Source organism: Oryctolagus cuniculus, chromosome 6 (assembly GCF_051225735.1).
Source record: "Oryctolagus cuniculus isolate XC-2025 breed Fujian yellow rabbit chromosome 6, ASM5122573v1, whole genome shotgun sequence".
In the NCBI taxonomy this organism is placed as follows: domain Eukaryota; kingdom Metazoa; phylum Chordata; class Mammalia; order Lagomorpha; family Leporidae; genus Oryctolagus; species Oryctolagus cuniculus.
Genome location: NC_142872.1, coordinates 86,749,936 through 86,777,085, shown reverse-complemented (window position 1 = coordinate 86,777,085; position 27,150 = coordinate 86,749,936). Strand labels below are relative to the sequence as shown.

Genomic DNA, 27,150 nt, shown 5'->3' with positions numbered 1-27,150 from the left:
ATGGATTGGACAAAGAACCAGGCTTTGTTTCTTCTTCCCCGGAAGGGAACCTAGCTATGTTGCTGACCAGTTACAACTGAATACAACTACCCCAAATTTGCCTCCCATACCTTGCTTTAATCAACATTAGCTCCTCCCCAGACTACAGCAACAGACCCTATGCTAGTCTTTCTGCAGGTCTGTCCCTTCCTCTTCTTACCCTTTTCCTACAGTGTTGCCTGATTGATCATCATGAGTCATATTTCTAATCACTGCTCAGCTCAAACACCATGTGTGGTTCTCCAAAAGGCAAGAGCCAAAGTCTCATGTAGCAGCATTTGAGGCCTTCAGAGCAGGCCTTTATTTCTCTAACCCTGCCTGGCAAAATCCTCTCCACCTATGAAGGTTTGCCTTAAATGCCAGGTACTTTGAAGAACTTTCCTAATCTCAGTCTCAGCACACAGGGGAGGCTCTCTGAGGGGAATGCTCTTCTCTTGTTTACCTTGCCTTTCCCAGAGTATCTTACACATTACAGGCATGGAATCCTGACTGCCTACAAAATTTCTGGAAATGCACAATAAAAATTTTAACCTAAATGAGCCATATAATGCCTAATTTAGTTAAGAAAACAAGAAGACCATGAATTCTCCATCAGGAACAGGGACAAACTTGACCAAAGTTTTAAGATGATCTCATTCTCAGGCTCTAGAGTTGAAGGCCTATAGACATGGGGAATCTGAGGATGCTTTTCTACCAGAGGTTTGAGATAGCGGACAGCTGCCTTCCCACGCCAGAGTTCCTCTTTAATCCCACCCAGAAAACCTCAGTCAAGGGCTAAATTTTCTCAAGCTGTTAGCACTTCTGACAATTTCTGGCCAGGTAGCACTAATGCCTTTGAAGCTAGGGAGGCAGGGGAAAGGTGAGATCCCACTTCAGGAATCGCTGGAGTGCTGGTTGGTCCCTGGCCTTCAGCGACCACAGAAGAAGGCATTCCAGAGAAGAGGAAGCTGGGGAAGCCCACACTAAGTGGACACAAACCAGGAAACCTTCTGCCTGAGGGCAAAAGGGCCTCCTGGAGCTGTTATCAGGGTTTAACAGGTTCACCAACGAGCAGACTCACCATTGATAAGGTACGGGTGATTGCAGCACTTTCGTAATTCCATCATAGTGTTTAAAAGGTTAGGTACGTTAGCTTGTCCACCACCTTTGGAAAGAAATGTGAAATTCTTCTCAAGGATGGCTCGGTAATATTTCTTCTGAATGTTTGTTAGCTCAACTTCAATAATAGTTTCTTCTTTGGGGGCCAAGTTCTTTTCTACATCTTCTTTGAGACGTCTCAACATCATTGGCTTTAGAATAGCCTGAAGTTTTTGCACCTAAAAAAGGAACTTAATTAAATACTGGTGTCATGATTTGCTCACGTTAAAACATATTCTAACATCATCTTATTTATTTACCACTCATTTTCACTTTTCAAAGCCCAGTAAGAGTATGAAGGAGATAATCTTTCAGCTTTCACCAGAGAAATGAATGAAAGTTGGATGATTATTTGTCAAACGGATTGTGCATCCAGGAGTTCTGAACAGCCAGAAAGCTTGAAAAGCACAAAGAAAGCCCAGTTTATTAATCTACCTTTCCCTGCTCCATGTTTTAAGCCACAGGGTTGATGAGGAAGAGGGAAGAGACAACGTCATGGGAGTGATATGCTTCCGTTCTCTTCCTTTCTGGAAAGAGCTAACACAGAATGAGAGGGGGGGAGCAGGAGTTATCCAGTTCCTGAGCCAGTGAGCAAGCACATACGCTGGCCTCTTCCTGGTTCTCTTTTCTGGTGATTGGCAACAGGATAAAGCTCACCAAATAGTTTTTGTTTTGGAAAAGCAAAACAAAACTAACTTCACTCTGAATTAAACTGAGGGGTTTTAGGCAGTGCATTGCAGGAGAGGGCAAATAAAGACCAAGATTTCAAGACAGCTCCATGTTTTTGTTTCAAATACATCAGCATACCTGATGTCATCACTAATACCCATAGAACTCTTTACCGTGTATAAAAAAGTCAACTCCTTTCAGCCACATACGTCATTTATTCCTCACAGAAATCCTATGGGGTAATTATGCCCCATGTTTCTAAAATGAAAATTTGTAGGCTTGAAGAAGCAAGCAATGAGGCTAAGCGTCCAAGGTCTAGAAGTAGAGTGAAGCCTGAACACTCCAGTAGGCAAATAGCTCTACAAACTGCAGTGGCTTCTCAAACCATCCCCAACAGCTCACACAGCAAAACCACCAACCTGAATAGCCCGATAAACTCTGAAAAGCCTGTCAACGGGTATACAACCTCTCTATAAATCAACAGCTCTTCTCGACAGCAAACATACAAACAAGAAAACCTTCATAGAAGTGACGTAGTCCATATAAAGATCTCTCTACCAGGTTGGAGGAAAATGTGATACAATTTACATTCTCAAACACTCAAATATTTATGCTTTACCATTGCATGGGTAAATCGTTAACTTTGTGACTGAAACAGCTGAGATGCTAAGTACCTGCTCTTCTGTCTTTAGATCACCAAATTCCTGCATAAAGGTGGTTTCCGAAGGAAAGCGACTTGGCTCCAAGAAATGAAGCAAGCTGAAGAGCTCTTCCACGGTGTTCTGCAGCGGGGTTCCCGTCAGCAGCACTTTGTGTTCCTACAGGATGCAAAACAGCGACTGACCCAATCGTAACAACAAGTCTCTTAAAAGGAAAGCCTCTGTCAAAATGGCCATTTTTATTTCTTTTCCTCAATGTTAATTCAGCATCCACTTTATGCAAAGTACAGAAATCAGGCATGAAGATGGACGTGGAAGAAAAACAGGGCTCCTGTTCCAGATACACAGGCACCTGGAGTCTCTAGAACTCTGCAGTCTCTTGAAGTGTGCCATGCCACCGTCTGGTCTCTTCCTGGGGTACTAGGTCAGTATTTTAGCAAAACAACTCCCTCAGTCCCCAAAGTCTAAACGCTTCTTCTCCGCTGAGTTTTTTCCTACAATCCCTAGACTCAGATGAAGCTTACATGCTTCTCTCTGTGCTCTACATCAGCAGTGCTCTCATCTCTCCATCTGCTTCCTGCATGACTCACTTTAGAGACAAAAGAAGTTCTACACGCAACAGCTTATGAAAAACTATTTTGTTCTGCAAAAAATTCCAACTGGCAAAGAGGTCAGCTTCACTGTAAATACCACAATCACTTTTTTTTTTTTATTAAATTGGAGGCTATTTCTGACTTTGTCTCTTTGAGCCAAGTAAGGTATTTCTTTAATTAATTCTTTCTGCTTACGAGCTCTTTCCCCAGCTTGCCTTAGGTAGCTGTATCCTTGTCCTTCTCTTTCTGTATATGGAACACACAGGATCTGCTTTACAATAACCCATTTTTTAGCAATAGTGTTATTAATCTTAAGAGTCTTACTACTTATTACTTGGAACATTTGGTGAACAGCACAGCTAATAAAACTATTTCAGAAAGTGACTATACCTTCTAGTAGCTTCAGAAGCAATATCCTGACTTACTTGGAATCTGACGAGGCTTAGTTGCCAAGCAGAAGGTATGCTCAGCGAATGCTAGACGACTGATGTCAGTGAGGGTATGCTATCGTGTCTTATCTGTCAACGAAGCTCTCTGAGAATGAAGTAAAGCCCTTCATTGTCCTTCTATCCTTGATTTCTCCCCTCTGAGGAGAGTTCTCTGATTGAGATATGATGCAGGGACCCCCTCATTTTCAGATTTGTTAAATTCATAAGAGTAATGAGTTGGCAAACCCAGGCTCTTCAAATGTGTAACCATACTAGTGGGTAAGGTGGGCCACAATCTGACATATTTTATCTAACAATATTTTCTAATGTACCACTGCAGATTCAGGAAAAGAGCTACTGTCATAGAACTCTATTGATATTGCATTGATTGTCTCCCAGTTTCTTCATTTAGTTTATATTACATTAAATTAAATCATGGATGCCTAACCAATGCTTTAAAGTTAAAAATGTTTTTATTAATTTCAAAATTATAAAAAAGGAAATAAAACTTTTATTTCCCTTCAACAGTTGTTTAATAGCTACTTATACCAATAATTATATTTATACAATCCTTTTATTTAGCTGTGTATGAATAGTGGAATAAAACCAAGTTTCAATCTGAAAGTGAGTAAGGATTAAAGAGATATAATTAAATAGTATCACAAAGCATCACATAAGAGACTCAGGCTACTGAGCTTATCACCTTCAAGCTCTACTATGTCAGCACATGCTTCTATCCTATAAAAGTTACTAATTTGGGGCCAGCGCTGTGGCGTAGTAGGTAAAGCTGACGCCTGCAGTGCCAGCATCCCATATGGGCACTGGTTCAAGTCCCAGCTGCTCCACTTCTAATCTAGCTCTCTCTGCCATGGCCTGGGAAAGCAGCACAAGATGGCCCAGGAAATTGGGCCCTTGCACCAGTGTGGGAGACCCAGAAGAAACTCCTGGCTCCTGGCTTCGGATGAGCGCAGCTCTGGCCATTGCAGTCAACTGGAGAGTGGACCAGCAGAAGGAAGAGCGCTCTGTGTGTGTGTGTGTTTAACTCTGACTTTCAAATAAATAAATAAATCCTTACAAAAAGGCTCTGGCCATTGCAGCCAATTAGGGAGTGAACCAGTGAATGGAAGACCTCTTTCTCTCTCTCTGGCCTCTCCTCTCTCTATGTAACTCTGACTTTCAAATAAATAAATAAATAATAAAAATAATAATAACAGTAAAGAACCAATGATGAGGCCGGCACCGTGGCTCAATAGGCTAATCCTCCGCCTAGCAGCGCCGGCACACTGGGTTCTAGTCCTGGTCGGGGCGCCAGATTCTGTCCCGGTTGCCCCTCTTCCAGGCCAGCTGTCTGCTGTGGCCCGGGAGTGCAGTGGAGGATGGCCCAAGTGCTTGGGCCCTGCACCCCATGGGAGACCAGGAAAAGCACCTGGCTCCTGGCTTCAGATCAGCGCAATGCACCAGCCACAGCACGCCGACTACAGCGGCCATTGGAGGGTGAACCAACGGCAAAAGGAAGACCAAGAACCAATGATGAAAGCCCACAGCCTCCATGGCACCCCTCCTTGTCAGTGAGGGACAGGGAGTCAGCTCTGCTTTCTGATTTTGTGGAGGACGGCGAGGACAGCATCTGCTCCTCAGTGTACAGCCTCTACAAACATTTCCTTTGTGTCTGGATAGCTGAAGACACCCATTGGCCTTCATTTCCTGAGGATGCTCTGGGAGACAATCAAGTGCATTTTCATCACAGCTTAGTCTAGTACAGGTAGTAACCATTCCCTGTGACCTGCACTGTAGATGGAAACAGTTAGAACCCAATACTTTGGTTATGACTTACTCTAGGAAAGAAGAATGAAACTGGCAAGTAGGTAAGTTTTCATGGTATTTACTTCAAGGCTTTTTTTTTTTTTTTTTTTTTTTTTTTGACAGGCAGAGTGGACAGTGAGAGAGAGAGACAGAGAGAAAGGTCTTCCTTTGCCGTTGGTTCACCCTCCAATGGCCGCCGCGGCCGGCGCGCTGCGGCCGGCGCACCGCGCTGATCCGATGGCAGGAGCCAGGAGCCAGGTGCTTTTCCTGGTCTCCCATAGGGTGCAGGGCCCAAGCACCTGGGCCATCCTCCACTGCACTCCCTGGCCACAGCAGAGGGCTGGCCTGGAAGAGGGGCACCGGGACAGAATCCGGCGCCCCGACCGGGACTAGAACCCGGTGTGCCGGCGCCGCTAGGCGGAGGATTAGCCTAGTGAGCCGCGGCGCCGGCCAACTTCAAGGCTTTTAAGACCAGGCAATGAACAGTTTAGAACTGGACAAATAATATTATATTCTAACTCCGACGATGATAATAAGTTCTATTTTGAAAACATGTCTTCTGAGATAAGATTCTTGATCCTCAAGAAAAATACTTTGTTCATTTGCTAATCAGAGCCAAGGATGAGTTAATTACAGGGATGCCAAGTCCTTGGGATAGCTGGCTTCCTGTGACAGAATTCCCCTGGACACGTCCCCTATGGTGGTGGGAAGTCTTTTTTGTCCACCTCAGTGTGGTACAAAGTATTGTCACTTTCTACATGTGCCTTTATGTGAAGAAGTTTAGGAAATACTGCAGTATGTAACAGAAAAATTATGTGAATAATAGATTCTAATCCACGTATGAAATATTAGTGGGGCTGGTTGTATGGAACAGGTTAAGCCAAAGCCTGTAGTGTCAGCATCCTGTGTGGACGCTGGTTCAAGTCCTGGCTAATTCACTTCCCAGCTAGCTCCCTGCTAATACACCTAGGAAAGCAGCGGAAGATGACCCAAATGCTGTGTCCCTGTACCCATGTGGGAGACTCTGATGAAGCTAACTTGCAGCCTGCATTGCTGGCATCCCATATGGGTGCAGGTTCAAGTCCCAGCCGCTCCACTTCTGAGTCAGCTCCCGGCTAATGCTCCTGGGAAAGCAGTGGAAGACAGTTCAAGTGCTTAGGCCCTTGCACCCATGTGGGAGACCTGGAAGAAGCTCCTGGCTCCTGGCTTAGGCCTGGCCCAGTTCTGGTTGTTGTGGCCATTTGGGGAGTGAACCAATGGATGGAAGATCTCTCTCTCTCTGTCTCTCCTTCTCTCTCTGTAACTCTATTATTCAAATAAATAAGTAAATACTTTTAAAAAAGAACTATTAGTATAAGTAATAGAAAATTCCTTGAAGTATTCCAGACAATTAGATTGTTTGATGTTGACAGAGGTAACTAATTTGTATTCGTCAATGAAGGACTGTTTTGTAGTAAGAATCTACTATCTGGGAATGTATGAATTAACAACACAATTTAGATAAATTCAAATGACTGCTTTAAGCCTTAAGGAAATGGCGATATAACTTTCTTTTAGTAAACCACTATGAAGGTAGAGCCAAACTTAGCAGATATATTTAGATATATCATGAACATTCACATTATCTGCGATACAGGTTTACTTCATTTTAACACTCAAGTGTCATCCAGGGAACCAAACACAAACATGAATTCTCTCTTTCCCATGTGCTTATCCGTGATGGCAAGATTATTCACTGTTTCTAAGTGCTCTCACCTCTTACTTGATTTGTGGATTGACCACCAGAAAATAAACTGCTTTGAGGAAAGTCTTAAGATATTGTTAACAACAACAACAACAAAAGATATTGTTAACAATAATTCATTAGGGAGAAAAATGGGGAATCCCATCCTAAATAAGATAATTCAGACTTTTCCCTTTAAGCAAAAACAATTTTTTTAAATTAAAAGAAGAGCTGGCTAATTCCATCCTCTTATTTAAGAATGAAAGAAGCTGTTTCAAAGAACCAGCTGTAAGAGACAGCTTTCAGGTGTTCTTTTTGGTAGTACCAGTCTTCAAAAAATATATATATATATAGTCTTGAGCATATAGAATATTCCTTCCCATCCCAGACTCTCAATTAATGAGATTCAAGTTAATCCATAAACGTCAGCATTAAATTTAAAATATATTTTTGCACTTTTAAAAAACTCATCCAATAGCTCAATGCATACTAAATGACAACTCTGCTCTCAAACTGCACATTAAAAACAAGGAGCAAGTAATTACAACCACTTTGTACACTATGGAGTGAAGCCCAAGGATGACTAAGCTCTTGTAGTAACACTGCTTGGCAATCACACACACAGCAGTATAGAATGTAAAACCAATCAACACTGACTACTCCTACAATGTTAACTCATGGTACTCCTAGTGGGGGAAAAAGGCTAGAAAACATAATCACAAAGACCTGGCCATGTTGTTAGGAAGCTAGAAGAGTAGGGTGTAGGCATTGTGCAAAAACTCCAGACCAAATCTGATGTCTTGTAATGCCCCAAACTTCCAAACGCCTGTGCCAATTGAATCAATCAAAGGTATCCTACCCAGTTTACTGAAACTTCAATCTGCAAGTCCTGCTGGCCCCAGTATGGCAAAACCTAATAACTCTGGGACTCAACCAGCTCATAATGTCAGGCAAAGCTTAACGCAAGAGTTCGTGAAATGGCAGTATTTATGAATGAAAGGGTAAAGCAAATGCTTGAAACTCACTTCAATGAAAAAAAGTCATGAATATACTCTGGTTTGATACACCCTCTATCAAGACAGCAGCTAACAATCTTAAGAATCAGGAAATCAACAGCAACTTAGGAGTGATTGATAGTTTAGTAGGCTATACCCCAAATTTACAGGCTTTGCAAACAACCTTCATAAGAATCAAACTAAGAGCAACAGGACTATCAAGTCATTAACAGTCCTGTTCATGCCCAATGCAATTACCAAAAGGATCACTGACCAAGTCCATCATCTTGAGACCTTCCAGCAGCTTGCAGTTCCTATTCTTCAGCCTGTGGGCTTCATCAATGACCACACAGCGCCATGGAATATTCCGCAGCTCAGGACAATCAGTCAAAATCATCTCAAATGTTGTGATGATGGCATGAAACTTATAGGACCCCTTTATCACTCGACCCTACAAGAACAATTATGAATTATTATTCAGCATTAATCATTACAATAATGACTTTGAGGGTGTATGAAAAGAGAAATTATTCATCCCTTTGAAGACCTCTTCATTCTAGGTAACACATATTCTGTTTTCAAGCTATTTTAGAGGTTTTAGACTGTTACAGTAAAATAGTTTTAAAAACCATTCTTTTAAAAAAAGAAATTAGAAAATGGTCAGTAAAATTTTGGATACCACTGCCTTATGGCTCACATGCAGTAAAATGCCACTAAGTGTACCCATTCAAGTTACAGCCTATTGACTCCAAAAGGTGAAAGCCAAAAAAGTTATATGCAAACTTTTTAAAATGCATTTTACTTTTTTTGTAACTTATGTTATACTTTTAACACTTTTTGTAAAGTACCTAAGTGAAAAAACATCCATTTAAGATAGAATTTATAATTTCCCAAACCTAAATACAAATACAGATTTCATTATTTTTTCCCTTTCAATTATTTAATTGTAGGTCAGGTTTTACATTTAAAACCAACAGATATATAAAATAAGACTCTATTGTATTTCCAATTACAGGACTTCAGTTTACTACCTGTAGCTTAATACTGTTTTAGCACATAATGTTCTTCCTTCTCCTATCATTTATAATGTTGGACTGTAAATATCACACAGTGACTTCACAGAGTTAACTGGAATAAGAAAAATCCATAGCAACTGCTACTAAGAGCCAACGTACAAGTGTATATGTATCACTGAAAAGCAACTGCTACTCAGAGCCAACTTAGCCAACTACATTCAGTGTATCACATATCTTAAGGATGTTTTTAAAATTTTTTTACATCTGAGTAATAGTATAAGATATTCTTTATATTCACATATAATATCTCCATTCTTTAGTCTTCTTGCATTTGCAAAATGAAGCTAGTTAATGTACTATTACATGAAATAAATTTCAATTATCATCTAGGGTAAAAAAATTTCATTTCTTCTAATCAAGTAATCATAAATAACCAAACCTATAAAACTAAAGAGCTTTATTCACAGATATAGAAAGACAATACAAACATGAATGGGGAAGAAACAGCAAGCAAATTTTTCAATTTAGCAAAATCTAGACCTTCTTACCCACTCAAGTCACTGAGACTTTTAATTTTCAGTGCCTTAAAATGCATATAATTAGCACAAAGAATACAACCTAGGAAGTTTTACCTGGGGATCTTTGAAGTACATTTCATACAACTGAATGGTCCGACGACTAGCTTGACTCCCATGATACACAACCACATTCAACTCCGTCCAGGTTCGGAATTCCCTTTCCCAGTTGGGGATTGTGGACAATGGGGCAATTACTAAAAAAGGGCCATGGATTCCTTTCAAATATATCTCATAGAGAAATGTAATGGACTGGATGGTTTTTCCCAAACCCATTTCATCTGCTAAAATGCAGTTTCGCCTTTGGGAGGGAAATAAAATAAGGAAGGTATCATGAGTATAAATATTAGGCTCTGCTGTCTTCACAAAACACACATTTATTTTACTCACAAACACATATCCACATAGCTTTAGATGTTCTCTTAGATTTAACAAAATACATTTTCAAACAAAATTCTTCAAATAAAAATTATATTTCCATCAAGCTCAATATTAATATTTGGATAAATATCGAGCATATTTCTAGTGTCTGCTTTTTTATAAAAATTCTTATTAGGGCATTAAAAAACTGTTTAAGTTATTTTTGAGCAATATTTTCAATAATGACACAGGAAAAGAACTACAGACTTAAAAGAAAAGAAAAAAGTGCTCTACATACATGTTGTACCAATTGAAAAGTAGCCAGTTTACTCCCTCCAACTGGTATTCCCTGAGTTTGTTATTGTTTTTATACTCCCTGGAACTCTCCGATTTCTTCCAATCATCAGCAGGAGGTCGCTCCTGTTTTAAAAATAGTAAATCCCATTAGTGGTTTCTCAAGGACCAACACTACGCTATTTTCAAATTAAATCCTCTGCCATGAGCCAATTCTTACCACACGCTCTGTTTCCGGTTCCCTGGACATTAGTTTCTCAAACTCTTCGATCTTTGCTTGATCTATATCCTGCCTCAGCTCCCATGTGCTGTCTTCATAGGGAAGTGAGCACCACTTCACCAGATAGTGAGTCACAGGCTGGGCCGGGTTTAAATAAATCAGAATTGGATTCATTTAAGTTTGCATATAGTATTACCAAAAAACATGTGTTCTACTTTATCAGCAGATACTACAACACCAGTAAGACTGAATCAGTAGAAGTTTTAAAAACACTTAACAGTTTGTCTCAAGCATGAACTGGAAACAGTATCTTTGGAACAAATTCACTTTTTATGTAGATCACTGGTAATGTTTAAAAGCCACATAATGGGAAGGAGTAGCTCTGAGGTAAAAATAAGGCTTAATTTCAGATTTGTTATCTGTGCAGATCATTCATTAAGCATCTGATTCAGACTTATTCTGTAAACCGTTTTAGTATGTCAACATGTTTACATAACTGGCTAGTTTCTTAAAGAATGAGAAACAAATTTATTAGGACCTCTGCTATTTCCTAAAAGAGATGTTGTCTGCATCCAGTCACATTAAAATAATTTACTCATAGTTGAGCCCTAGAAGACTGGAGGGCAAAATATTTTGGATAATTATAGATCAATAGGATTCCCCTTTTCTTTCTTACAGAAAACGCTTGGGTTTATTGACTTTAATTTCAGGACCAAGGCTCACTGAAATGTGGTCATGATGTTAAAAACATTTGCTATACATGGAAAAACATGCCAGGAAACAAATCTTTTTAAAGTACAACTAAGCAAGACTAGAAAGGTAAAGATCTTGCTATAAATGTGGTCTCAAACACTGTGGAGTAAAAAGGAAGTCCTCTGCAGGCTCTCCCTGGACAAACAAAATCCAAACTTTACACATAAAATTCGATTTATATAAGAAGCCAGTAATGGCAGAACTCATGGTGAATAAGCACATCGTTTCTAACACACTGCTCAGAAGTTGCTAGATTTGCCTTTATTCTTCCTTCCTTGTAGGGTTCTGCAAAGCAACATGAGAATGGCAAGACTGAAATCTCATAAAGAGAAATATTTAGTTATCCTCTGTATATCACATTAAATGAAGTTCATCAACTTCTACATAACATTAAACTCCAATCTGCGACAAGAGCACTCTCAATTATATAAGGGAATTTTGTGCTACATCATAGATTTGCATCAAAGTGTACTGGATTCTCTACTGATCAAATTCTAGAATCACGTAAATGTCATAATGTATTTGTTTCATAGTGAAAACTGATTTTTTTAAAAAAATCTCATATTAAACATAAAAATATTTAGTCAAATAATAAAAAGCAGGTTCCAGTTAAATTCAGATCAAGTGTGTCACGATCCAAGGCTCTGAGCAGGACCCGTTCTAGGATTCTACCCTCCTCTCCATGAGCACACAAGAGCTGCCTGAATCACCATTTGGTAATACAAATGATCTCGTTACCTCTCCCCGGTCATCTGTGCTACGTGCAAAGTCCATTATCCGGTCAACCTCCACATAATCTGGATTAAAAAGCTCATCCTCAATCTGTACCAAAGGGAAAAGAAAAATAGTCCGAATGTTTATTTCTTTCCTATGAGGAAACACCATTTCACTTTTCACCCAGCAATAATATTTTGGGTCATAGTAATACAAAATTTATATTTGACAAATTCTATTATATTAATTGAAATGCTACAACTTAGCAAAATCATTCCCCATGAGGAAATCAGACTTCTCAGACTTTGTTAACTGGGTCTTTTAATTACTGTGTGAAACCTTTTACTGTTAGAGAATGTTTAAGAATATTTTAAATGAAGTGTGAAATTACAATTCACTAATGAGCAATCCAAAAGGCTCATGGCATGCAATGCATTTAGCATTTCTGAAACTACAGTTTGCAATAAAGAATCAGAAACATGCATGATAAGTGAGACTGGATTCTTATAACTACTGGAGTTGTCTGATGCTTTATAGCATCATTTACAGAATGTTATTCAAAAGTTAAAAACACAGAAACCAATGGAGTTCATATTTTACTGTGAAAAGAGGATATGATGTTTGGAAGTCTTTGCCAATCAATATCAATATTCGTACCTCATTTAGAAAAACAGTCTTGTCATTAACCTAGGTATTCTAATGGTTTTTATTCGTACCAAACATACAGTGTTTGGGTAAAAGAAGTAAGGAATTGATGCCTAAATAATTGTATTATTTAACCAACATATTAACAACTTCTGTAAAAGTCAAACAATACTGCTAGCTTGCAAAGTTATCTCAAATAGAAGAAAATACTACAGTTTAAAAAAAGCTATAAAGTCAAGCACACTTGAAAGAAGTCAGGGTCAGACAAGTTTTCAAATGTCAGAAAACAAAAGACACGTTATTAGGTGTTTCCATGGATTAGCATCAATATAATAACTGTGTTAAAACATGCAGCAAAAGGCCTTTTAGAAGTCACTTAGACATCATTCTTGCCCCTTGAATTGCAGGTTGAAAAGATAAACAGTCACAGTCTGCTCAGGAACAAACATTCTCTGGGCCACTGTACCCATTTAAAATGAGCAGTTTGGATTCTTTGAACTGTGAATTATGAAACAAAAAGCAGAAATGCAAAATGTGTCTCAATTGCCTCAGGCTTTTACATAGAGGTGAACAGTAAGGCAAAAAAATACAATGAAGTGTTCAGTTCACTTAAAATGTTAATATGGTAATACTCCAGCTTTGTTGAAAGCTTCTAGATTTAGGTAAACAATATGTAAGGGTTACTCACATACAGCATAAACACTAACATTTCTCACAAATCAGGTTTTGATAGCCAAAACTCTCTTTAAGACACTTGTTCTTAAATACAAGCTTTCACATTCAATCCTGAAATAAAATCCTAAGCTTTTCTTACTTTTCTATAGCATTAAGTGAATAATCCATGCCTATATATATATATATGTATATATATATATATATATATATAATGAAATTTCCAGGGGCTGGCAAAGTGGCATAGCAATTAAAGCTGTTGCCTGTAACACTGGCACCTCATATGGACACCGGATCGTGTTCCAGGTGCTCCACTTAGAATCCTGCTCCCTGCTAATGGCCATGGAAAAGCAGCAGAAGATGGCTCAAGTGTATGGGCCCCTGCCACTCATGTGGGAGACCTGGAAGAAGTTCCTGGCTTACGGTTTCCGCCTGGCCTAGGGCCTGTCACTGTGGCCATCTGGGGAGTGAGTCAGTGGGTGAAAGATGTCTGTTTCTCCCTATTTCTCTGTTAACTCTGACTTTCAAAATAAATAAATAGATCTTTAGGGAAAAAAAAAAAAAAGGGCCAGCACTGTGCTATAGTGGGTAAAGGCATGGCCTGTGGCACCAGCATCCCATATGGGTGCTGGTTCTAGTTCTGGCTGCTCCACTTCTGATCCAGCTCTATGCAGTGGCTTGGGAAAGCAGTAGAAGATGGCCCAAGTCCTTGGGCCCCTGCACCTGCGTGGGAGGCCTGGAAGAAGCTCCTGGCTCCTGGCTTCCGATCAGCACAGCTCCAGCCATTGCTGCCAATGGGGGAGTGAATCAGCAGATGGAAAACCCCCCCACCCCGAGTCCCGCCTCTCCTTCTCTTTTTGTGTAACTCTGCCTTTCAAATAAATAAATAACTCTTAAACAAACAAACAAAAAACAAAGAAATTTCCAGTTTAAATGATTTTCCTGAATAGAGATTTTAGTTGCAGCAGATTTCCATAGGAATAGAAAGTAAAACAAAGAAGGGAAAAGCAGGCATAACTGAAAATTCCCAAGTCAGAGTGCCATGGAACACCTGAAGTCGTGATCGTCTACGGGGGAAAGCAACTTGGGGCAGAAGCGTGTGCTTGTGTAAGATGAGGGAAAGGGACTGGTGTCCTCCTCTGTACTCCCATTCAGGACAAAACTTAAGAACTGCATTTGCCAAGTTTCCAGCAATTTAATGTATTTCGACCTTGGTACGGTCCACTCACAGAGATGTCAGGCTCAGAAAGACGGGCTGTGTGCAGCTAGGGACAGGCACAATTCCCTAAGGAGCATATGACTACAGGAAACAGAGCCCAAATAAATCTAATAAACAGGACCACGATTTAAGGATGAGGGAAGCTACTATTGTGGTTTTTGTTTTGTTTTGTTTTTGCCTCCCACGGACCCACAGAAAAGGTCAGCACAACATATGGCGTGTCCCTGAAAGGAAGCTAATGATTTCAACTCAGCCAATGTCACAAAAATTTAACTTTAGCTTCATTAAGAAGCCACACAAAGTATAACCTCACAGTGCTTTCCTTGAAACTACCCTTTCCAAGAAAGAAGCAGCTTAAAATTGCCCAAGACGTAAGAACTGAGTCACGTTTGAGTAACTCCACGCCACACAGTGCCAACTGCTGCGTTGCAAAAAAGCTGAATCCGCAGAGCAACGGAGGGGGTGTCACAGACAAGTGTCCGGGAAAAGAGCAACCACAGTCTCCCAGCTAATGCAGATGTTGCCGCTGCTCACTGGGATTGCGGAAATCAGATCCCAGGAGAACACAGGCCTGTCACCTGAAATTACAAGGATTTTATGGCACAGACGTAACTAAACCCATTTATGCCCCACCCTTCCCATTTCTAAAAGGGGTAGCAGCATGAGGCAGGTCGTTAGACAGGTGTTTGGCATCAGGTTGCATACGTTTTTCTAGTTTACTTGCGGTGGACTCTTTTATGAGGGAAAACTGATAAATCAGCATGTCTTATCCTTCAGTGTTGGGGTTCTGCTTTGTGCTGTATGAGGATCTAAGTGAAACCTCACTGGTGACCAACAGTGCAGAGGCCCCAGTAAGCAGCTTGTGAAAGCATTTTTGAAATGTAATAGGCAATGTTTCGGGGAGGCAACCTAGCACTCTGGTAAATGCGAATTCTCTGCACTGCTGTGGGTAATGCTGTCCTTCCACGACTGACAACCCTGGATAAAGGGGCCTGGGTGAAAAAATTATACCAGCTTCCGAATCATGGCTCAGCATTGTGAAAATGAGTTTAGTGGCTTCTCTGTGATCCGGCACTGACTTGAAAAAAAGAGATCTCTCCTCAAAGAAATTTAACTTTTATATCTCTGGACTTTACTTATTTATTTCACTCTCTACTAATCGTTCATCACAAGATTTCCATCATACTGTTTCCACTGTTTCCACACAGTATCATGAGGACCAAGTATCTTCTAGACCAAGCAACAGGAAGAATGAGAAACTTCCTGTTTACAAATTTTTTTAGCAATAAGCAGTTACTAATATGCAAGTAACACCACCAAATGAGGCAAGCTAGTTTTTCTCAATACTTTGCAGCAGTAAAACTCAAAATTTGGAACATTTAAATAAAGAACATTCTTTAGAAAATTAACCAGGTTTTATACCTCTGAAAGGAATTTATTCTGGCCCTGTTTTGCCTTAAATCGTTTAATCTTCTGCTGAATTCTCTTATCTTTTTCCAGATCTTCTACAGAAGCCCACTGACAATGAAGATAAGAGCTGAAAAACACAAAATAATACCCTTGAAACATGTAAAAATAATTAATCCTTTATTAAATATGTATTTATTACATGAAAAATCAACCAAACAGATCATTAACAAAATAACCCACTTAATTACTCACAAAGGCTGCTAAGCAACATTTCAATACAACCATTCATGCTTCAGAGGAAGAGAAAAATCAATACCAGTGCCTCACATTTGCCTTCTGTCCTAAGCCTCCAGTTCTTAACCCACTACATACAAAAAAATACATGAACAAAAATCAAAACAGTGCATAGTAACAAGCCATTTTCAAAAGAATGGATTACACTTCAGTATAAAACAATCTATATATACAGGGGGGCCTTAATTATGAATTTATGTTTTGAGTCTTTTATCATTAATTGAGAAATAAGAGGTTTTTATCAAACTAAAGAATTCACACTTAAAACAGCAATTTCTTTGGCAGTAAGGGGTGCAGCGCACCCTCGATGCACACAAGGCTCACAGGTGAGCCTAACCTACTTTCTAGGGCAGTCTGAGCTCCCGATGACACCTTCACGGTTCCACATCAGTTCCTGCTTTCTCAACCTGCGTATTCCAGGAGCCTTGAAATGACGTTCCCTGGTCCCCTGCGAATTTTCCACTAATTTTCTCCTCCTTTTCAGACCCACTGCTCTGAGCACATCTGTGTCTTTCCTGACCTGAACTTGTCTCTCTTCCCTTCCCCAGGACCGCAGGGACCTGTGACACTTCTTTCGTTTGGTGTTTCAATATTTTTTTGTTATCACCATCATTTCCCTGTTCCCCAACAACCTCAACTGTCTCATTTGTTTTTGGTGATATTTAAAAAAAAAATGAGATACTTAGATACATACCTCTTAGAGAATCAGCGTACTGCTACTCTTAGAAAGTAAGCAACCATTATGAAATCTTTTTCAAACAACTGATACTATATGAAGTGCTTACACTATTAAGTACCATATAATGATATTTATGCAATGTCTTAATTAAATGCATTTTCAATGCTAGGGGCTAATTTAGTTCTATAATTGAGCAGAAAACATTTTAAATGCATGACATATAGAAATAATAAAATGGTATTAATGTTACATACAGACACACACACACAGACTAGATGAAAACATGTCAATGGTGATCACTTCTGGATGGTTGCTAATACTGCAAGTATTTTATTTTGTACTTTCAACTTTCAAATGTCTCAAATTTTCTGTAAGTAATACACAATTGTATCACAATCAGAAAAAATATTATGAAAATAACCTTTTCTAGTCTCCTAATTATTTGATAAAAGTGGCAAATGTGCAGTCAGTATTCTCATTCTGTCTGATTGTGTAAATGTTTTCAAAGCACCACCAGAATGGCTACAAGCTAGACACGGGCACCCAAGCAAGTGGGTCCAGCCCTGCTCTGTCTCCCGATGTTCCAGGCTGTAACTCTACTCTTTAAACTCTGATAATGAAGATCTACTCAGAAACCTTGCTCAGGAAGTGGAGGAAGGGGAAAAAAAAGGCCAAAGGCAGGTTGCTATGTCATAGTAGCTAGATAATTGAAGTAAAAAGTAAATCTTACTGATGGACTAGCATTAAAATATAAGGAAAATGTTATGAAGAAGTGAACTGTATGAAAATATTAAGAAGTTAATACAATATCATCTGGAACTAGGTCCTACAAATAAACAATTTATGCACATTTTGGAAAACAATCTCATAAAAATGTAAGTTATCTTTATGAAGCAAGTATAACATTTATATCTAATTCTGACATAGTACAAAAAGAAAAAAATTGGAAGACCATACCCCTTTTGCAGATCAGCACAAAGTTCTACTCAAAGTATTAGCAAACATAATTCCACACTATATTAAGAAAATAGTACATCAAAACTAACTAGGATTTATTCCAGGAATATATGCCTGAATTTACCACTGGAGAATTCATGAACAAATACACAATATTAATGTATCTAAGGAGGGAAATCATACAACTATATCTCCACTGCTACTGGAAAAAAAATAAAACTCTGATAAAATTTAACACCTGAGTTTTTTTAAAACTCGGAAAAATAGGAATTGAGAAGTACAGGTTGAGTATCCCTATGTGAAATGCTTAGAACAAGTACTGCTTTGAATTTCAGATTTTCTCAGACTTCAGACTATCTTCACAAACTTAATGAAATATCTTGGTGATGGGATCCAGTCTAAATATGGAATTTATTTGTGCTTCATACACATCTTATACATATTAATCTAAGTGTAATTTTACACAGTATTTTTTAATTTACCTGCATTTCGACTGTAGGTTGATCATCACATTGTGCTCCAAAAGTTTCAAATTTTGGAGTACTCTGGATTTCAGATTTTCAGAATAGGGATGCTCAACCTACACTTCATTAATATAATTAACATATAAAGAGACTTTAATCCTGAAGTCAGGCGCCTATTAATTGGAGAAACACCACAGACTTCTACAAAGATCAGAAACAAGATCTGGAACGTACTATCTATACTCTTACTCAATATTATATTTGAAGCATTAGCCAATGCCACTGGACAAATAAAAAGAGTAGGACGCATAACAACAAGATAATAAAAAGCAAAGCTCTAATTTGCAGGTTATAATGTCATGTACCTGAAAAACCCTAGAGAATCAATTAGAAAAGCAATTCAAACAATAAAATAATTCAATAACACAGTACAATATTAACACAGAAAGTCAATAAATACCCTTCATTCACACAAACAATAGCCAGTTACAGACATGATGTAAAGAGAAAAACTTTTATAAGTTCAACAAGGACAAAATATTTAGTAGTATATCTAATAATAAATCTAAAAAATTTATGTAAGGAATATTCAAAATATTCTTAAAAGACAAAAGTAGAGGGGCCAGCGTTATGGTAAGGCAGGTTAAAACATGACCTGTAATGCTGTCACCCCCATATGAGCATCAGTTCAAGTCCTGGCTGTTCCACTTGTGATCTAACTCCCTGCTAATGTGACAGCAAAAGCAGAAGAAAATGGCCCAAGTACTTGGGTCCCTGCTACCCACATGGGAGACCTGGATGGAGTTCTAGGCTCCTGGCCAGCCTGGGCCATTGCAGCCATTTGGGGAGTGAACCAGCAAATGGGAGATCTCTCTGTCTCTTTCTCTAACACTGCCTTTTAAATAAATAAATTTCAAAAAAAAAAAGACAAAGTAGAGCTGACCCAACTGGAAATATACCTTTATTTTTATATAGCATAACTCAACCTCATAAATTTGTAAATTTAGCACAATGTAAATAAAAGTACAAGAAAGCATTTTTATGGAATTAGACAAATTAATTATAGACTTCATATATAAAAAATGCAAGAATTTCCAGGAAAATCTTAAAAAGGAAATGCTTCAAAGATAAACTAAACCTACCAGATATTAAAATATACTATAAGGGGCCAATGCTATGGCGCAGTGGATTAAAGCCGTGGCCTGAAGCGCCAGCATCCCATATGGGCGCCGGTTCTAGTCCCGGCTGCCTCTCTTACGATCCAGCTCTCTGCTATGGCCTGGGATAGCAGTAGAAGATGGCCCAAGTCCTTGGGCCCCTGCACCCACGTGGGAGACCCAGAAGAAGCTCCTAGCTCCTGGCTTTGGATCAGCGCAGCTCAGGCCATTGCTGCCAACTGGGGAGTGAACTATTGGATGGAAAGACCTCTCTCTCTCTCTCTCTCTCTCTCTGTCTCTCCTCTCTCTGTGTAACTCTTTCAAATAAATAAATAAATCTTTAAAAAATAAATAAATAAATACTAAGTATTGTGGCCACCTGGGGAGTGAACCAGCAGATGGAAGACCTCTCTCCGACTCTACCTTTTCCTATAATTTTGTCTTTCAAATAAGCAAAATAAATATTTAAAAAAAATACTATAACATGCCTCCAGAAGTAACTAGTGTGATACTAGGTTACAAATAGACAAACAGATCAAAGGAATAAAACACACATACAAATAAATACATAACTTTAGAACAAGATAAAGGTTGTATTTCAAATCATGGGGTGAAGATGGACTTCATAATGATGCTACAACAACAATATTTGGAAAAGAATAGGATTAGAACCATATCATGTACTACAGGTACATGTACACAGGAGACTGAATAGGTATAGGATAGCTAATGTAACAGAGTACTATCCAAGTGAAACAAATGAGAACTCTTAGAACTGATTTAGAATAATTTTCAGAATATTGTTATGAAAAATGCAAAGACCAAAAAGTATACTGATGGAATGCAATTTTTTTTTTGAGTAAGAAAGAAGGGGAAATTATCAGAGTATATATCTGTAGGCTTATGCCAAAAATTACAGAAAGGAAAAGCCTAGAATTAATGAGGAAACAGGAACACGATGGAATGGAAGGCATGATGATACTTCTCTGAGAATCATTTTGTGTACAGTTCTGACTTCGGAAGCATGTTAATATTCCATAAACTTGAAAGAAGAAAACTAAAAAAAAATTGACAAGGGGGGCTGGTGAAAATAGAAAATAAATACAAACAGCAACCAATGGACCATCTGTAACAAAATCAGACTGGTGGGGAAGAACCAATTGACAGAAATTTTGAACAAGTATTTAGCCTGTATTCCCTCAAACTATAGACAAAAAGTTTCAAATACAGGTTTCCATCCTCCCGCCCCACAGAAATACAAGCTGGTAAGTAATTCTGAAAGTACTGCTTGTACATTCCAGGAATGACCAAAAATATATTATGTATATAAAAAGAGCCAGATAATATATAAAAAAGACAAAAAATAAAAATGTTGGGAAAGATGTAGAGAAAAAGTATCCATTCTATACTTTGGTAGGAATACAAATTGTTGCAGCCATTATGGAGAATAGTCTGGAAGTTCCTCAGAAAACTAAAACTCAGCTATCCCATCTCTGGGTATGTATCCAAAGGAAATGAAATTAAAGGGATCCCTGCACTCCCATGTTCACTGCCGCACTGTTCATAATACCAAGACATGGAATCAACCTAGGTATCCACAGGTGGATAGATGAAGAAAGAAAATGTGGTCTAGATCCACAGCGAAATATTATTCAACCATAAAAAAGAATGAAGTCCTGATGCAGCAAAATGGAGAAATTAGAGGTCATTATATCAAGTGAGATAAACCAGACACAGAAAGATCAATCCTGCATTTCTCTCATATGTGGAAGCGTTCTTCTTAGGGGGAAAAGAGTCCATCTAGTAATCAGAGTGGAAAAGATGAGAGGACTGGGGTGGAGGGGAGATTGGATAATGGGTAACACAACACGGTGAAACAGAACAGCTTCCAGCGTTCTACCCACAGCACAATGAGGCAACTACAGTTCACAATGTATTTGGTACTGTACAAAGAAGAGGAGGAGAGGAGCTGGTGGATTCAAACACAGAGAAAAAGAAGTAGAAATACTAATTACTCGATTTGATCAGCTTATGCTGTATACATGTGTGGGAATATTGTATTGTGCCCCATAAAAATGTACAAAGATTACAGGTTAATAAAAGTTAAAAAATAAAAAAACCAAAAACTAAGACCTAGATTTTTTATAGTCAAAGAAGGGAATTATAATGGAAGTATCAATGAAGAGGCATCATTTCTGTTGTTAGCTAGTAGATATGGATAGGTATGTGTGTATCTACAATGAATAGATACAGGTGTGTAACTGTGTGTGTGCAATCATGCATACACATGTATGCTCATACTTCCCTATCCCTACTCATTAGGAGGGACTGGAAGAAGTGACTCCTCAACAGCAATGAGAACACCCAAAGCCCAAGTCTAAATGCCCTCCCACTAAAAACAACTAGCATTCCTCAGACAAATAACTCATTCCAAGACCGAAATAGGGAAATTACACCATGAGCCCAGAGCAGCCAGAAAGTAAGAAAAGACTCAATGAGTAGGGACACGGCAAAAAGACAGAGGAGCCTGCCTGAAGGGGCTCCCATTGGCCAAATCTGGGATAATGTGAACAAATAAATAACACTGTGGCCACAAAGAATTAAAAGCCAACGAATAAAAGGAGAACCCACAGGTCAAAACAGCCATAAATTAGCAAGTGGGCAAGTGGGCGAAGCTCTTGCTTACACCAGAAACCCAACCAATAAATTTAGAATAAAGTTAGAATTAGTAAATCACTACTCTGCAACCATTACCACGCTTAGTAGTCTAAAGGGTCCTTTCAGAAGACATTCTTTACTTTCAAAGAAAAACAAAAATGCTTTACAGTTAATGTGCAATTTTTCTGTAAATCTGAAATGATGTCAAAGCAAAAGGTTAACAGTAACTGTCAGTTTTACAAAAATGCTACTTCCCTCAGGTCTCCATAATGTTAGACAGGAACATTACTTTTAGAACTCGGATGACTGCAGGGAGAACTGATGCTCCAGGTGTGGCAGCCATCCGCAGCAGGAGCACTGCACCCTCCTCGGTAGTAGTCAGCCGGCTGGGGGCTGGGTTGAGGCACCTCAGACAACTGTGCCACACTGACTTGGATGCCTGTCTAGCAGCGTTGTTTTTTTTTTTTTTTGTTTTTTTTTTTTGTTGTTGTTGTTGTTTTTGGTTTTTTTTTGGCAGCCAAGAGTGGTAAATCTTCAAGAAAACTCTCCCCATCTCTGGCTTATTAATTTACCTCTTTCTCATCTATCTTTACACCACTCTCCTCCCAAGGCCATAGGAAATCGAGTCATCACTTAAATCCTGCTTGTGTAAACTCATGCTCTGATGACAAAATGATGACAGCTGACATTTACTGGGCTTTTTTTTTTAATGTCAAACTGTATTTCATTGAACTCACATGATAACACTGATAAAGATTTCTTTATCTCTTTACTTGGTAAAAAGCTTTGTTCAAAACTTCTAATGTGGATCAGTTTATTAATACAGGGCCAACAAAGGAGAGTGACAGAAAGACCAAGGCATTTGATGCTTTCAGTTTCCAGGGGAGCACAATTTTTCTTAGGCTGTTTTTACAGCAACTCACAAAAGCCTCCTTTTAAAAGCCCTAGAATTTATTGATATGGTGCTTTGTGTTAAAATGGGCAATGTTTACATAATCAACAAATGCTTTTGTCCTTTTCTGTGATTGTTCCTTAGGTTAGACAGTGGCCTCAGCCTTCTTCAACTGCACTCTACTGATCACCACCAACTGGGCGTGGACCAGGTGCACCATGTACGGGCACAGCACAGCAACATGGAGGGCAAGAGCTTGCTGCCTTCTTCAATTCAGTTTTTACAGTTATGCAATTCAAACCAACTAAACAAATATCAGAAGCCAATAAACAAAAACAGTTAAAACCATAGCCAGCTGTACTTTAAAACCTAAGTGATATCATGATCCTCTATTCTCCCAACTGCGGTGGGGAATGTCTACCTTGTGGGCCGTATGAGACCCATGAAAAATCATTTATTTGGTTGGTCTGGCCCTAGAAGGTAACCTCAGGCAGGACTTGAAATCCAGTAAATCGACAGCAGAGTTATTTTTAAGTAGATAATTTTGTATGGCCCCTAAATGATGTTATAGATAGCCAAATGGCCCGTGGCTGAAGAAAGGTCCCCAACGCCAGTTAGAGCCTTTGTCCCATGACAGAGTTCACACTCAAAAGTATAAGTATGCACAGGTGAGGGAGAGTGAAATTCACTTTCAGAAGATAGGCAAGAATTACTTTACACATTTTTCTATCATTGCAGAAGTTTTATTCCCTCTAAAAAGAACTTCTTAGTTGTAGATGAAAGTCAACTTTTATACTAATTATGCACGCTCCAGAAAAATAAAAATCATAAAATATCAAAGATATAACAGAAGGGAATAGTCTTCTAGACAATAAGTAAATCATCCTGAAGTTTCCCAATTTTTGAAAAATACCTATTTAGTACTTTGAAAATAAATCCTCCTCATTTAAAAAAAAATCACAATTTACTTACAAGTTTTTGTATTTCACATAGAATTCTTCAACTTCTACCTCCTCTCCAGATTCCTTCTGAAACAAAAGACATTTTCAGACATATACTCCAAGATTTCAAAAGTAATGCTTTCCTCTCACATGAGCACAGACCAGGCCAGGAAGAGCAGCAGAGGATCCTCCCGTGAAGATGTGCCTGCTGCGAGCTGTGGGGCGCCGTGGGATGCAGACTGACGTGCTCAGACCCATGCACGCTACTCTGCTCGACGTGCTGGAGTTTCTCAGACATGAATCATTTTAACTCCTCCCTAACCACACGCAGCTTCATTCACAACAACCTGACCCCAAATCTGGCATTCTGCCAAACCCACAGTGTTAAGTAGACGCCAAGTGTACCATTTTCTCAGGCAGCAGCCAATTAGCAACTGCTCTCCTGAATGCCATATGTATTATTTTTGGCTGCCTCATGGCAACTTTACATTGTGGGTTTTGTAATGTTTTAAAATATTTAAAAGACATTTATTTCTCCATATAGTTAATAACTCTAAACAAGAAACCATATAAAACTAAACCTTGTTCTTATGCTGTATAATTTCAGTGCATCACTATTCATAGTTTTAGTTTTACTCAATGGTACAATTAAAATCTCTCAGACAAGATGTCTCACATACAGAGCAGCCAAATAAAATTAACACTCCAAATACTACATCTAGGTGAGGTTAAAATTGTGATACATGCAGCCAAATCGGGAGTTTTCAGAGGCAAGATTATCTGTAACATTTCCCTTGACCCAACCTGCTGTGGTACATGCAGAGGAAATGCTCATACAATTTTGTAGCCTTTTTTCCCTTTTGGTATTAGGCTGTTAAACAAGTCATAATATGTAATTTTCTCCTGGAACATTTGATCAGATAAATCAGAGATGTAAAACATAAACACCACTTACAGATGTTTCAGGATTGCTTTTACATTCTTACAAGAACCCCCAAGCCTGCCTTGAGGGTCGTACATAGCTGCTAAGCCACCTCTGAGTTGCTTCGAAGAAAATTAAGGCAAGTAGGAACATGGCAGAGGACAAAAAAAGAGCGAAGACTTCCACTGGATAACAGACTGGCGTGTGTCTGCTCAAAGGCACCGCATTTCCTCTCCATCTCTAAACTTCACTCTTGTCAAGGATCGTGAACTTACACTTTCCTTTGAAACTCTCACCTTTATCTGGTAAACCAGAATTTTACCCAGCTTTTTCACCTGTCCAGTGACCCCAACAAAAAGACTGGATGTCCAGGAGTGTGGTTAACACTTATTCATATCTGGTTGTGCCCTAATCGATCTATGAAAGATGATAACTATACGGCAGCTTTTAAACCAGTTATTCTGAATACCACCCATGTCACAAACTTTCAGATATCCAAAATGAAAAGGAAAAATTCTGAATGTCTTCAAGGGCTAGCAATATAAACCCAGAATTCATCTACGGGTAACTTTTTATCAGTTTAGGTGACAACCCATCCGAGACTCACCTCACTTTTTCCTAGCCCTGATATTTCCCCACTCTACTGTCATTTCCACATATATTATCCTCCTATAGAACTGGAGATTCCAGGTGAAGAAAGATTAGCTAGTAGGTACCCAAGGACAACGGAAAGCAAGGATGACGCTAGACATTTTGGCATTTCTCACAGCATTTCATGAAACCCAAACCTAGAAGAGAACTCAAATGTCAGGGCGCAAATACTAACCATATTTCTTTCAGTTCCCAAGGAGTTTTGCAGGATTATTTATCTTTGAGTTAGTTAACAAGACTAGGCTTATCATTTCTGTGCGCTATTATTTCCTTCTCTCTGATCTCTCCCTCCACGCTGTTCTGTCTCACTCTGAATGTAGTGACATTCCATAATTCTGGTGGACACCAAAGCACACAGGATCAAATCTTGAACAGTGGATATAAAGCTTCCATTCTGTCTGAATTCTGTTCCCAGAAAGCTCTGACTCTTATAGCCACCTACCTGTCTCCAGCTCTCAATACCAATTTTCTTGTCATGATCAGCTGTTCCTCAGGGACCCTGCCATAAAGATGCCTAACAAGAGGGTCTAGAGCTATCTCAAGGAACCAAGAAGGTTCTGAGACCCCACTCAGCAGTGCCTGGGTCTGGTGCAGAATTGTCCCAGGCCCTATGTCCTTTGGATGTTGCAAAGTAGAACACTGCGCTTTGAGGAACTAGCACACATACTGGATCACCACCTTCCTACCCAAAGCACTATCAACAGAGCTGGTCTTCACCCCTCCTTTCATAGGAACATAACCATGCTAACCGCTTTTGTTCTACTGATAGTAAAACAATTGCTAAAAGTACATGAATCCACAAGCCCTGAGGAGTACCATTTTAATTATTCACCAAGTGGCAATCTGACCAGCCTCAAAGGTAACAGCTTGAAACAACCCCAACCCCCACCCTAGCCAAATTATCAGAAATCAATCTGTCATGGACATGGCACATCTAATGAACAACTGAGTGAATGCACTGTTTACACACCCCACACTCAAATTAATTTCTTGGACAGCTACACTTGAGAGTCCTCTAAGTACTTTTTATGTGTTCAATAGAAGATTTCTAAGAAAAGTATGTAACTTTTCATTAGACAATACAACTAGTTCAGGCAATCCTTATTATTCAAGTGAAACTTACAGTTCCAAAATTACTAAACCATAATTGTCCTATTGTTCATAAGAATCAGAAAGCTCTGGCCACCTGGCAACAAATGACAATCCTACAGTGTCAAAGAGGGATGACCCTGCCTAAGCATGTTATTACTGAACTAGGCAGCAACACTGGACAGAAAAGGCTAGGCACAACCTCCTGTCTACACTCCTAGAGATACCAAATGACAGTGCACCTAGGGAAAAAACAGATACAATACTGAATACAATTAAGAGTTTTGCCTTCGGGCTGGCACCGTGGCTCACTAGGCTAATCCTCCGCCTTGCGGCGCCGGCACACCGGGTTCTAGTCCCGGTCGGGGTGCCGGATTCTGTCCCGGTTGCCCCTCTTCCAGGCCAGCTCTCTGCTGTGGCCTGGGAAGGCAGTGGAGGATGGTCCAAGTCCTTGGGCCCTGCACCCGCATGGGAGACCAGGAGAAGCACCTGGCTCCTAGCTTCAGATCAGCGCGACGCACC

The 27,150-nt window shown here is 39.3% G+C and overlaps 1 protein-coding gene across 10 annotated transcripts in view; it reads right to left on the bottom strand.

The window, feature by feature from the left end:
- The window catches only part of CHD7 (chromodomain helicase DNA binding protein 7), a 130,712-nt gene that overhangs the window by 36,205 nt on the left and 67,357 nt on the right, over positions 1-27,150 (bottom strand). For 7 of the 10 annotated variants that reach the window (XM_051843757.3, XM_051843760.3, XM_051843758.3 and 4 more), the window contains 9 exons: positions 23,998-24,053; positions 15,937-16,051; positions 12,003-12,086; positions 10,512-10,649; positions 10,296-10,417; positions 9,695-9,938; positions 8,321-8,497; positions 2,520-2,663; positions 1,100-1,355 (listed from right to left, as the gene is read on the bottom strand). In XM_051843757.3, the coding sequence (XP_051699717.2) occupies positions 1,100-1,355; positions 2,520-2,663; positions 8,321-8,497; positions 9,695-9,938; positions 10,296-10,417; positions 10,512-10,649; positions 12,003-12,086; positions 15,937-16,051; positions 23,998-24,053 (1,336 nt within the window). The remainder of the gene's footprint in view (positions 1-1,099; positions 1,356-2,519; positions 2,664-8,320; positions 8,498-9,694; positions 9,939-10,295; positions 10,418-10,511; positions 10,650-12,002; positions 12,087-15,936; positions 16,052-23,997; positions 24,054-27,150) is intronic. The other 3 variants (XM_051843759.3, XM_070075066.2, XM_089335284.1) reach the window with 1 other exon arrangement.